Source organism: Branchiostoma belcheri, unplaced genomic scaffold (assembly GCF_001625305.1).
Source record: "Branchiostoma belcheri isolate BF01 breed outbred unplaced genomic scaffold, Haploidv18h27 scaffold1, whole genome shotgun sequence".
In the NCBI taxonomy this organism is placed as follows: domain Eukaryota; kingdom Metazoa; phylum Chordata; class Leptocardii; order Amphioxiformes; family Branchiostomatidae; genus Branchiostoma; species Branchiostoma belcheri.
The window spans coordinates 4,710,451-4,722,648 of record NW_017802379.1 but is presented as its reverse complement, the minus strand read 5'-3'; the positions used below and the strand labels follow the sequence as shown (position 1 = coordinate 4,722,648).

Below are 12,198 nucleotides of genomic sequence, written 5' to 3'. Positions count from 1 at the left end.
TCTCTTCTGTCTTCTCTCTGCCTCTCTTTCTCTCTGTCTCTCTCTCTTTCTCTCAGTCACCCTCTCTCTTAGACATTAGAACCCGAAACCTTCATAGCTTTTAACAACCCTAACCACACATTGCCATCTCAAGGTGTTAGTTCCTCACAACTCAGCTCAAGGCTGCAAAGAGAGGGTAGCCAGCCCACCCAATACTACATGGAAAATTCAAACAACAACTAGAAAGTCGGACAAAAAGACTATGGTTTGGTGTATGATGTGCCGACCTACCAGCTTGTTGAATTTCGAGTTTTTCCTAGCTCTAGTTCTCAAGATATTGATGTTTTATTTGTTTGGAGAAGAAGAGGAGGAGGAGGAGGAAACTGAGCAAGAGAGGTAAACATAACAAACCTGGACCAGGACGATGAAGCCGTGCGGCAGTCCTCCCCCGGCGCAGCCGTCCTCGGCACGACTTGTGCAGTGCCAGCCGAAGTTGGGCAGCATCGCCAGCACCACGGACCACGTCCAGACGATCAGCACCACGACCTTGCTCTTGTCGTTGGTGACGTTGTTGACGTAGGTCATCCCATGCACAATGAACCAGTAGCGCTCGGCAGTCAGGGCCAGCAGACCGTAAGTGGACGACATGCCAGAGAGTAGCATCGAGGTAGAGGAGAGGCGTAACGCGGCAATAGACGGATGAGACTGCGTGTAGAAGTGATACAACCCAAAAATACATCGAAGTCCGAATGTGGTGCCCGCTAAGACATCACCTGCCGCCAGGTTTGCCATGAGAATGTAGACAGGAGTGTGAAGTTGTTCGTGCTTGACGATGGCAGCTAACGGCAAGCTGTTTGTCACCACCGACCAGAAACTAAGTAGACATACGGCGACGTATGCGGGTACACGTGGCTGGAACTCTAGGTCAAGAGATAGAGGTTTTGAGTCATTTTCCGGACACCCTGGGATGCTTTCGATCGTGCTTTCTCCTGCATTAGACTTGTTTGTAGCCGAGAGGGACTCACAATTCACCGAGGACCCGTTTCGCAGTGTCGCTTTGTGGATGAGGATGTTGGTTGTTTCTCCGGCCCCTTTTGTGCCATTCAAACTCGCCCCTGAAGCCAAACTGGTCCCTGCGTAGCGAATTGTGACCACCAGGACCACCAGCACTGGTCCCATGTACATGTAGCTCTTTCTGCAGTCCATTTCGGTCGTTTTTTGGAGCGGAAAACGTCAGTCCGTGAGCTACGTTCTCCTTGAAAACACCACTGACTGACAATGTGAAAACGGTATCTTACTGTGGACCAACAATCAACTGAGCGGGTTTCAATCTGGTGTAATTAGTCTTATATTGTGCCGGTTCACCGGTTGCTCACAGCCTTTCTTCACATTTGATTTCAAAGTTCAATAGAGATGCAGCAAATATGTCCGGTTGCATATACTCCGCGTCTATCACGACTTCTCCGCTCGTTTGATAAAACTTGAATGCATCTAATTACAAGGTAATTACTCTATTGAGCTGTTGACAGAAGGTTGCTGTTTTTTATATTTCAGTCCATACCATGGTATGGATGAAATATATTGTGTTCCCTCATGTTTCTCCTCCTCCTCCTTCTCCTGCCACTCGTTCAGAGGGATTCAACTCCGCCCTCATTCAGCCAAATGACCTGAAATTTGGCATGGAGGTAGAGTGGGCAAATACCCCCAGACATTTTTTCATTTTTTTGAAACATACATTTGAAAAATTTTTATGAAGGTTTTTTGGGGCATTTTTCGACAAAAAATGGATTTTTGGATCCTGAGCCCTGGTATTACAACCAAATGATATGACATTCAGTGTAAGGGTACCTTGAACGTGTGTCTACAGAATAGTAGTCACATATTTGGCATACACCACTTCCAAATGACTCATTTGGGGGACTTTAATGGCTATTTCCAGCAAAAAAAGGGCCAAAAGTACTGTACCCGTTCCATGTTCTATCTAAAGAATGGCCGGTTCCATCCATGGAACACGTGTTCCATTGCGGGTTACCTGAGGTCACATTGCACCTAAGTGGTGCGTAATGACCCACACATTCAATTTTATGTGCCTATGCCTCAAAATGTATCAAATCTCATCATTGTTAGTTTTTGCATACCTGTAATAAGATTAGTAAAGCTTTCGAGATTCAAAGTACTTGTTGTTGCATCTTTGTTCTCATATACATGTAGCTACTATTTAATTCATTTATTTGAGAACCTTTGCCAGTTTTGCACTGGGGTAAGTTTGGAATAGTCCACTTTTGCGTGGGAGGGAGATGGACTGAAATATGCTGTATTTGCTCCCAAGCAAATGTCGGCCTTTCTAGTTTTCCGTTGTTTTCTTGTAGCAGTGCAGCCGAAATGAAACATACTCACATTCCACAAAGGCAACCAAAGTGATTAAGAGACGTTTGAATTCAATGGTCGTTTTGCGTCAGTGAGAAAGACATCAGCATTAGTAAGCTTAGGTAAATCCTATTATTTTCCATACATAATTTGAATAATGAGCGTAAAATATAGCCATGACAACCATACCAGCAGACAGTAAACGTTTATTGTTATTTGTTGTTTACAATACAAGTATATATGTTTTAGATTGCTCCAAATATCAATATCAGTTGTTTTCAACAGCACAACCATCTTCTCTAAATGTGTGTAATCATCCTAGAACATTAAATGGCACATTGGTTGTACTTGACATTAAAGACTCAGAGACTAGAAAAAATCTTAGCCAAGGTGGGAAGTGGCCCGTGCGCTGTAGCTATAACCTGTAAGAAAGGAAAGACAACAATTAGTATTTTCGAAAACATTCATATGCCTTCTGTTATAAAACGTTATACATCAGAAGATGAACACATTCAAATAAAATAACGGAATCCAACGTGATACGCCCGTTTAGAGAGGGTAGATCTGAACTAAATATCTGATCACGAAGACTGGTGTTATTATAACGTCGCAATGCGGTCACATTCCTTGTAGACCCTCGTACGACTTTGATGCTGTAGAATTTTCAAGCAGACTGTGACAGAACCAACCGCCGACAACATTTGCCTTGTCAAGAAAGCTGAACTTTGTACACATGCTCGACTATTCCACGAATGTTTACGATCATGCTACGATAATACGAATATGATCAAGGAGTCGTAACAAGGAGAGGAAAGTGCAATCTCATTACAAATTCTTCAAAACGAAAAGTTGATATGGAATTTCTAAGGCAGGTGTCCATAGTGAACATGGCATTACCTTATTGTTACCGTTGCCATGTGTGCAGTATGAGGGGGGAGACAGGAGACTTGTGTTGTGTATCCCTTCCTTCATGTTATACACCCGGGCATCGAAGAAGAACCCACCGCTGGTCGGGCTGCCATCCACTAGGGACAGTCTAATCGGCGTGCAGTCTGAAATAATGGCAAAAGTGAAATAATTATCTGAAATATCGTGTAAGATCTTGATAACAGTGTTTCTTTACACCGTCTTGGACGTCCTTATAACTTAGGATTTCAGTGCAAGCAGGTTTTCAGTTCCGTTTGCGGAAATATTGTTTTGGGTGGCTTATACTGGAGTCAGTTTGTACGTTTCGTGTCCGCGCCGAGTGGCGACGATTGCATAGAGAATGGAAGGTGGTTTTGACTGTTGTTCATTGAAACTAATTGAAGGTGACTCAGCAGGCGCCGTGTGGAAAGATGTCACTGAGTATGTGCAAGAATCCAGGAAAATAATGCTGTATAATACACGATTAGATTGTATCATACGATATCCCCTCTGCATTTCCAATACGCACACGCCAACACTTTCCTGTAGTCTAAAGTCTCACAGATTTTCTACCACAATCATCACACTAAACGTATTTTGCGAAAACTGTTGTTTACATTATATACGGCTTTTCCTTACCTGTCCTGGTTACCGTGGCCGTGGCGGCTGCCGGGAACCCGGGGTCTCCCACCGGCCACTTGAACTTGAAAATATCGCAGACCAGCTGACTTGGACCGAGACGTGCGGTAGCAACGTGGACGGCGTCATCTGTAAATGGGGAACACTCGGGCGTTAATCTTCTATCGTCGTAATAGTATTTTTAATCGATTTTTATGTAGAATGCTGCATTGTTGCTCCATACCTGCCACACACAGCTTGGCTACAGGTCCCTTACTCAGCTCGCTATGCTGGCAGCTGTGTCCTGTCAGGTCCACCGTCCACATCACTCCCTGAGCAAAGAAAAGATAAAAAGTGTCTTTTCCCCCAAATGAAACGCATTTTCATTTTTATATATAAACGCATTTAAAGTCTGTATGTTAATCCGTACTTATTACAGCGGTGGCCACAGGTACAGGTTGGCATGCATTTATTATACTAAGGTGGTCACCAGTACACTGTTCTTGTTACGTCAACAGTTTTACTGAAGTTCTCAACACTAACCGTTTTGTGGTCCCAGATGTAGGCCGTGTGGATGGGCTGTGGTTTGGGAACGAGAGGGCTGTACTGAGTTCCCGTCATCCACATCGCGGTGACGCTCTTGTTCCAGTCGAAGGCGAAGTCTGCAGTTAGGTTCATAACCGCTTGGGCAGTGTCACTGTCAATAAAGGCCTGTGTACACAACGGGCAAAGAAAACATCAGTTATCCATTGAGTAATTAATTAACAATCGTCAGTGTGAAGTTGTCAACTTGTTGGGAACGGCTCAAAGTCAAACGACTTTCCTCACTCCATCCATGGTGTGAAATGGGTACCTGACTTCGGTATGAAAGACATTGGATGAGGGTTAGGCTCCGCCTTCCAATACTGCGCCCTCATGATAGCTAGACACAGTGGATTGACTACCTAGAACCTTGCCCGATCCTAACACTAAACCACTCAGGCATAGAACTAGATAGCTATATAGTCACGGTTCTGGATACAGTACGCCAATATGTGTATTTAGAGGTTGTGTTCTGTGTACCTGTCCGTATGTGACCCCCAGTGTCGCCTGCCACTGCAGAGGTGTACAGCACGGCTGTTGTGCCTCCACAAATCCCACCGTCATGCGGAGCACGAACACGAGTAGAACTGATAGAATCGTCATTTCTGTTCCACAGTTAACCCAGGTTAGGGGGGCCGACTTTTGGAACCAACGACTGTAAAACAAACCTGCTACAGGTGGTTTGTTGACCGTGCAAAGGTTATAAGTCATTGAGTAGCGGTGTAAGCCATACGGGGTGACGTTTATCTGGAGAACCATTTCCAGTTTGCGGGCCGAAAATAATGTTGAAGAAAACTCATTCAAACACACTAAATGGGCGTACATAGCCTGCTTTGCACTGAAGTAGACACGTTGTCTTGTGTCAGACGACGGTGTAACATAGCATTAAGGGGCTCCCCCAGGCGCCCAATGTTATACTGCACCATGGCCTTGCACTTAAAGTATAGTCCACACATCAGACATTTTGAAGGGGAAATAAGACCTACTGACAGATAAACAGATAAAAAACACCGTTGTATTTGTTCAGTGTCGTCTTGCTTTACAAAATAGGATTCAAATTTGGCTGAGGCTGTCCTTTAGGGGGGCGTTAATTTACAGGAACCAATTTACTTTTTATTCAACAGTTTATATCCGCTTCTTCATCAAACTATGGCTATAATAACGCTAGTATGAATGAGAGAGTCATCATACAAGACGTGTACACATTGAAAACACTTTTCATGGCTTAAGTTGATCCACACTTTATGGGTTCAACGCTCTGCTTTTAAAAACGGTTCATCGTAGGTCACCCAATGACCGATTCCACAGCCTAACGCATTCTATTAATATAATTATCGCCACAATAGCAGGCCTTGTGGCTGGCATTTTGATATCTCGTGTTTTATTTGGCTGATTTGGTGCTATTTTCACATTGCTGTCGTGTTTAACAACGTTTACTGTCGATGTACTGGTCTACTATATTTGGTCCCAATGCAAACACACTGCCAACTACTCCTGACACATTCTGTTTGTTTTTATGTGGATTGGTGGTCTCCTTTTTCGTCGGAGTCTTCTCGTATGTCAGCTCCTTTTCTCGAAGCTATCCAAAGCCTCCTTTCTACAGTTCCAGCTACCCTTTCAACGTTAACAAAGGAACGCGACGCCTAGTTTCTAACTGTTGTTTACCCTGCACCCGGGCGTAAAAATGGAGTCTAGGTAAGACCGTAGTTGCACATAGTACTGGGAGTGACCGATTATACCGATGGATTTCATGACAACTGGTGCTGATGAAGGCTAGGAAACAGTGCAGAAAACCACCAGGTATGTGTGTAACACTACTACTTAGACCGGGACACTATATAGTGCGCCGAAGCCAGTGTTGCAAATGTGGGATGTGAAAGAGATAGAAAGGATCGCAGGGGAGGGGTGTGATCTTTGCGTCAAGTAGAGAGTACTGCGCTTTTAAGATGTACTTCTTGCCCTAGAAGTACACTTCCTTTCATACGAATCTTGGCAGACTATGATCAAAGGCAATACAACATTAGTGTGTCATAACTACGTGTACTCGCCCAGATTAGAGTACCTGTATCCCCATGTGCCTGTATCATCTGCGCTTGAACTGTACTCAGTGTATGTGATACGCACTAGTGGTTGCATGTGATGACTAACATCTAGCTTCTGTCAACATTACGGACGCTTGAATGTGAAAAGACGTACATGCGCGTCTTTGGTGTGGTGGCTTGATTTCCAAGTAACGATGTCGTTGATTGGGCATTTTAAATAGTAGAAGTGTTTATGCACGACGACAAATTCGGGAAAAGCTTTACTTGTCGTGTACATTTTGTTTAATGCACCGATTTTTTACAGCCGATATCCTCACAATCATCACCTGGAATTACTCAACGTATAAAATCTCACGCATCATTTTTTTTTACATTTTGCAATAGACTGATGATTTTACTTCATGCATTGCTAGCCTCCTGTGCAGGCCCCGCGGCGGTGTGGAAGAGTTTTTAACGCGTTATTAATATAGCCGGCCATCCTACATAGCCGCCGAGAGAAGGTTGCTTTCCGCCCACGGGGAGGCTAATTCATGCACAGGAGGATAATGCATTGCCCACTGACAACAGATTATTTATGGTTACACTTTCTCAATTTTTGCAGGGGATGATCTGGCCTTTATGACGTCTTACGCTCTTTGGTAATCCGTTTTGCTCATCCGGAGAAACTGTAACATTACTGACGATGTACGCTGTACGTGGTGGAACCTCCACTCCGGAACCCACCCGCGGAAAATTCAGCAGACTAGAGGAGAAAATATCCCGAGCGCCTCTCGAGACCTTCCGGAAACAGGCGAAGAGCATCGCTCGCCGTCGTTCGGACAAAGTCGCCTTGCGAGTCGGAGGTACTCGGTTTCAGGTCTCCAGACACATCTTGGACTTCCATCCGGACACGTTGCTAGGCAGTGAGGAACGCGAGCGCTTCTTTGACCAGGACGCTCAGGAGTACGTCTTTCCCGATCGAGACCCTGAGATTTTCCGATACGTGCTGAGCTACTATCAAACGGGGATGCTTCACTTTCCTTTCGAAGAGGAGTTGCTGGACTATCAGCAGGAACTCTTGGCCTTCGGCTTCGACTTAGATCAGCTCGAACAAGTCATCAGCAGCTGTTGTCTGGAGTTTTACGAAGACAAGCAGGAGGCCTTGGAGAAGTTGAAACCGTTTCTTAAGAAAAAGATGGCCAAGCCTAAACCGCGGACGATCCGAGAGCGTCTGTTTCACATGATCGAGAACCCAAAGCAGAGCACATTTGGAGCTGCGTTTTTCTGGCTCACTTCAGCCTTCATTGCACTCTCTGTGACAGCGAATGTGGTAGAACACTCCATCTACTCTCCTGGGGAAAAGGAGGGCGAGTTCGTCTACGTCGGAGAGGCCTATGTGACTCCGTTTTTGGTTGTTGAGGTGGCGGTCGCCATAGTTTTCACGCTGGAGTACATCATCAGATTCTACGCCGCTCCCAACCGCCTCAAGCACGTCCGTCAGTTCATGAGCGTGGTGGACCTGGTCAGCATCCTGCCGTTCTACATCAGCCTCATGCTGCCGCAGAAAAGCGCCGTCACCAGCGCCTTCGTCACCCTCAGGGTCCTCCGCGTCTTCCGCGTCTTCAAACTCGCCCGCCACTCAGAGAAGCTGAAACGACTGGGCTATGTGGTGAAGAACAGCATGAGAGACCTTGGCTTTCTAGTCTTCACCATGATGATAACAGTCGTGCTGTTCTCTATAATCATATACCAAGCGGAGAGGTTTTCACCAGACTCGCCCTTCGTCTCGGTCCCACACACCTTCTGGTACATCATCGTCACCATGGTAACGCTAGGGTACGGAGACATGGTGGCTGTGACCATATTTGGCAAGATTGTGACGGGAATCTGCATGATCAGTTCCGTGATTCTCCTAACCCTCCCCGTAACGGTCGTCATCGGCAACTATAACGAACTGTGCAGGTCCACGCAAGACATGGTCTACATCAAACGGAAGGGATGCCGGTGTCTGGCGCCTGAGCCAAAGGCCCCTCAAACGCAAGACGAGTGCGTTGAAAATAATGAGGTTTCGCATCAGCCAATGGGGACAGAGAGCACACCCTTAATTACTTGGTCCAGCAGCGTTTAGTTTCTGTAAACTAAACAGTGCCTAACAAAGGTTCATCTCAATGCCTGTACCGATCAAAAAGTGCTAAAAAGATAGACAAACTGACAAATAGACAGTGGAACATTTGCAGAATTCAGACCCTCTTTAATTGTCCATTGCAAAGTACCAGCTCAGAAAAAATTGTAAAATTTTAAAAAGTCTGTAGTAGGGCAAGGTGAGAATGATAGTACTTTGCTGTGTGCAGTGGTTACATTAATTGTTCATGTTTTACCATTGTGCTACAACTGTTTGTCCTGATTTGAATGTGCTGCTGGTAATAAACTAAAAGGATGTTAATGACCTCCACTTCATAGCCACTAGTTTTCTTTGTTAACAACAAATTCAAGATTTCAGACTTGTGGAAAGTATACAATCCTCCACTTCCTGAATTCCCCCTAATAGACTTCTAATTCCTGCTGGCTCCCGGCCAGATTATGTGACCTTTGTCATTCTGCCCATCAATTTCCCCCACCCACGTGCTGTCAACCTACTCGAATCCCATTAAAAAGTACTACACAAAATCTCCGCTCAGCCACCGAAGACAATACAACACCTGGAAGTAATCCCCTGCCATGTTAACATCAGAGATGAGACTAGTGTCAGGTCAGGTTTCAAACAGTTTTGAAAGAGAAAAAGAACTAAGTCGCCAAACCACATCAACTTTAACAGAATATGCGATAGATTAAGTCCTGTGACATATCGTGACATATGGACAATATTTTAGGCAATTACTGGCTATGCATCAAACAATTTCAGCATTTAAATGTTGATTTAAAACAGTCTTCTTGCACAACCACTTAACCCATGAAATGGTATTACACCAGAAATTGACATACATGTACAACATACAATTTTCTTAGTTTTTATCTGTTTTTCGATATTGATCTGCTTTGACACTGTGCTTACAAGAGGTAGCAGTAGAATGGTGCAGCTCTACATGGTGAAATATCATTTCAAAAAGTGAGCAAACTCCATGTACTATCTATCAGTGTAGGAATTCTAAAAACCACTGCTAGCATTAAAAGTCTGGAGGTAGAAACTAGTCAAGCAACCACCCAGGTGTCTCAATGACCCCTCAAAGCTGGGACTTGGCCAGTGACCCCATGGGGTCCCATGCTGGAAGGACCACGGGTTCCTGCTTGAACACAGCCATGACATCGTCAGAGACAAACTTTTTATCGACGACCACCTCAAACACGTACTCGCTGAACCAATCATCGGTCATGATGAGGTAGCCTGTAAGAGGACAGGAATATGGTATGTTACAAAATGTCTGAAGGAAAGTCTTTTTCTGAAGGTCCGAACCCAACAAAACACAGCAGTTTTCACTAAAGCCATGCAGGCAAATAGCTTGCCCAAGATGTCTACAATCATTAAAAGACATTTTCAGCAGCAATGCATCCAATTTCTTTAGCAACTTTTAAAGATCAGCCTAGTGTTTGCAGGTCAGCCCTGTAAAATTTGATAAGGTAGATTTCTGGCAAATTTAACGTTTGACAACTTTCTAGCAAACAAACAAATTTGGGCAAAAGTCGGTTTTGATCCAGGCATAGTTTACAAGGTACTAGTATATGTCTCAGTCAAACCCTAAATACATCTGTCTACAGCCACCTTCCACCTCGACATGAAGACAACTCACCTTTGTCTCCTCCCTCATCTCCCCAGGAGTTCTCCACCCTCCACTTCACGTACTTCTCATCATCATTCTGAAAAGTTAGTCATATTGAAGCTGTGTTAGTGATAGTCCATAAAAAACAAATCCTGCTATACAGGGCTGTAATACGGTAGCGGAAACTTGGTCCCTATGAGCGTGATTTAATCAGGCTATATGGTAGTAGTGAAATCAAGAACTCAATTTAGAAAGCAATTTGACAGCATAAATCTCTGCAAAGACATCACAGCTTTCTCCATAGGATTTACATAACTGTATATTTCAGTTTGAAAGAGAGCTGCAGTTTCAAAAAGACTGCCAGGGGGTGTTGTTCTGTTGATGAACATGTGTTGTAATGCCTTGGCAGTCAGAACATCTATGTCTGTACTTACCTGAGTAAAAGCTGTGATGACCATGGCATGGGTCATGAGAGATTCCCCAAATATCACCCTCTGGGACTTGTCCATCGTTTTCCTGGATACTCCAAGAGTCAACTCAAAGTCGTGCCTGAAGAACAAATTCAAAGTAGAAAAAATTTTTCTTCATTTTATGCTCTAACAAATTAAAATAATTAAATCCATTACACAAATATATAAGGTACTGTCTTGACAACTTATACAAAGAGATACGTGTATTTTCCACAAATACAAATTGAATTATGTCCGAGGACGTTCAAGTAACATATACCAATTGGCACTTACGACTCAAGATTCATGGCGCCCAGTTTGCGATCGAAGTGTTGTCCCACATCACAGCCAAACCAGACAGCCTTTACAGACAGAAGCAATTATAATGTTATCATGATTTTTCAATCATGCTCAGTTAGCAACAAGAACAGAAATGCACTTACAAACCAACATCCATGATGCCCAGTTTGTCATTAGACTGTGGGTCTTCGTCACATCCGAACCAGACAGCCTTCACCGACAGAAACAAGAAATCCAAGATTTCATAGCTCTGTGACTCGTCTAGAATTGTTGTGAATTTCTGGTTTTATCCCTTATTGAAAATTTCTCTCTGATTCTGTGGATATTAAACATCACTTCAGTCCATGGGGAGGCCATTTTGACCACCTTTCTTTCAGTCTGTGGTTCTCACTTCCGGTGAGCCTGCTGTATTCAAAATAACTACAGACACACAAGCAACCATACAGAAAAACACACCAAAACCAATATCTCCAAAAACGGAGGTAACAACACAGTAAAAGAACTCTACTACCCCCAATCCTGATAAACCATTACCTTCTGTTGTTTTCATTAAAAGATACAAACGTGTATATCAAGGTGATTTTCATGTATCTTCAGTTTAATTTTTTCTTGAAGTGCTGCAGCAAATCAGTAAGCAGAATTTAACCTTCTGTTTTTCATCTGAGGGCAACAAAACATCATCATCATCATTTCAAAACACAACAAACATTTCTAAACAATTTGGTGCTGACCTCCCCCGCCTTGATGGAATCTGCCGTGGCCTTCTTCAGGACACTGATTGGCTGGTTGTTGTACAGAACCTTGCGGCCCTCGTGCATGTTTCCCAGGAACTCCACTGTGTACAGCTTACTGAAGGGGTTGGCAGGACGACAGTCATTCACCAGGCAGACCTGTAAAAAATAAAGGATGAAATTTATGACACTGGAATGGTTCCCACACTACTTTAAGATGAGTATCACAGCCATTTGTGGGGTCATGTGGCGTAAACGATAGCGTGTTTGGCTCAGGACCAAGAGGTCCCGGGTTCATATCCTACCCATGTCACCGATCTTGTGCCCTTATCTTGGGAAAGGCACTTTTTTACACAATCGCGACTTTGTTCACTTGCTCTCAGGTGGAAATGAGTACCTAGCTATAGGGACGTCCCTTGAATAGGACAGATTAGATGGAGGTCCCGTGTTTGGGGAGAGCCACACCCCACGCATGTTAAAGAACCTATCG

At 44.1% G+C, this 12,198-nt stretch overlaps 4 protein-coding genes across 4 annotated transcripts in view; 1 reads left to right on the top strand and 3 right to left on the bottom strand.

Moving 5' to 3' along the window:
- The window catches only part of LOC109466051 (lysophosphatidic acid receptor 1-A-like), a 1,477-nt gene extending 292 nt beyond the window's left edge, over positions 1-1,185 (bottom strand). Inside the window, exon 1 of the mRNA XM_019763656.1 lies at positions 364-1,185. Coding sequence (XP_019619215.1) covers positions 364-1,185 — 822 coding nt within the window. The remainder of the gene's footprint in view (positions 1-363) is intronic.
- Positions 1,186-2,536: 1,351 nt separating this feature from the next.
- Positions 2,537-5,125, bottom strand: LOC109462507. Its single transcript, XM_019759063.1, has 6 exons — positions 4,933-5,125; positions 4,414-4,581; positions 4,115-4,202; positions 3,892-4,020; positions 3,244-3,398; positions 2,537-2,768 (listed from the first exon to the last, which is right to left on the bottom strand). Exons 1-6 carry the CDS (start codon positions 5,053-5,055, stop codon positions 2,709-2,711), a joined length of 723 nt encoding a protein of 240 aa, XP_019614622.1. The 5' UTR covers positions 5,056-5,125; the 3' UTR covers positions 2,537-2,708.
- Positions 5,126-7,107: 1,982 nt separating this feature from the next.
- On the top strand, positions 7,108-9,297 carry LOC109466976 (potassium voltage-gated channel protein Shal-like). The gene has a single exon (XM_019764865.1). The coding sequence runs from the start codon at positions 7,177-7,179 to the stop codon at positions 8,599-8,601; it is 1,425 nt and encodes a 474-aa protein (XP_019620424.1). The 5' UTR covers positions 7,108-7,176; the 3' UTR covers positions 8,602-9,297.
- LOC109466987 (bleomycin hydrolase-like) overlaps positions 8,700-12,198 on the bottom strand; it is a 5,576-nt gene continuing 2,077 nt past the window's right edge. Inside the window, 6 exon segments of the mRNA XM_019764876.1 lie at positions 8,700-9,855; positions 10,259-10,325; positions 10,663-10,777; positions 10,972-11,039; positions 11,709-11,871; positions 11,873-12,052. Coding sequence (XP_019620435.1) covers positions 9,695-9,855; positions 10,259-10,325; positions 10,663-10,777; positions 10,972-11,039; positions 11,709-11,871; positions 11,873-12,052 — 754 coding nt within the window. The 3' untranslated portion in view covers positions 8,700-9,694.

Excerpts from the sequence above, each read along its gene's own strand:
- LOC109462507 (XM_019759063.1), bottom strand. The coding sequence starts at position 5,055 with ATGACGATTCTATCAGTTCTACTCGTGTTCGTGCTCCGCATGACGGTG. Across the intron at positions 4,021-4,114 it reads AGCCAAGCTGTGTGTGGCAG|ATGACGCCGTCCACGTTGCT; the intron begins GTATGGAGCAAC and ends CCCCATTTACAG. Across the intron at positions 3,399-3,891 it reads GGCCACGGTAACCAGGACAG|ACTGCACGCCGATTAGACTG; the intron begins GTAAGGAAAAGC and ends CCATTATTTCAG.
- LOC109466976 (XM_019764865.1), top strand. The coding sequence starts at position 7,177 with ATGTACGCTGTACGTGGTGGAACCTCCACTCCGGAACCCACCCGCGGA.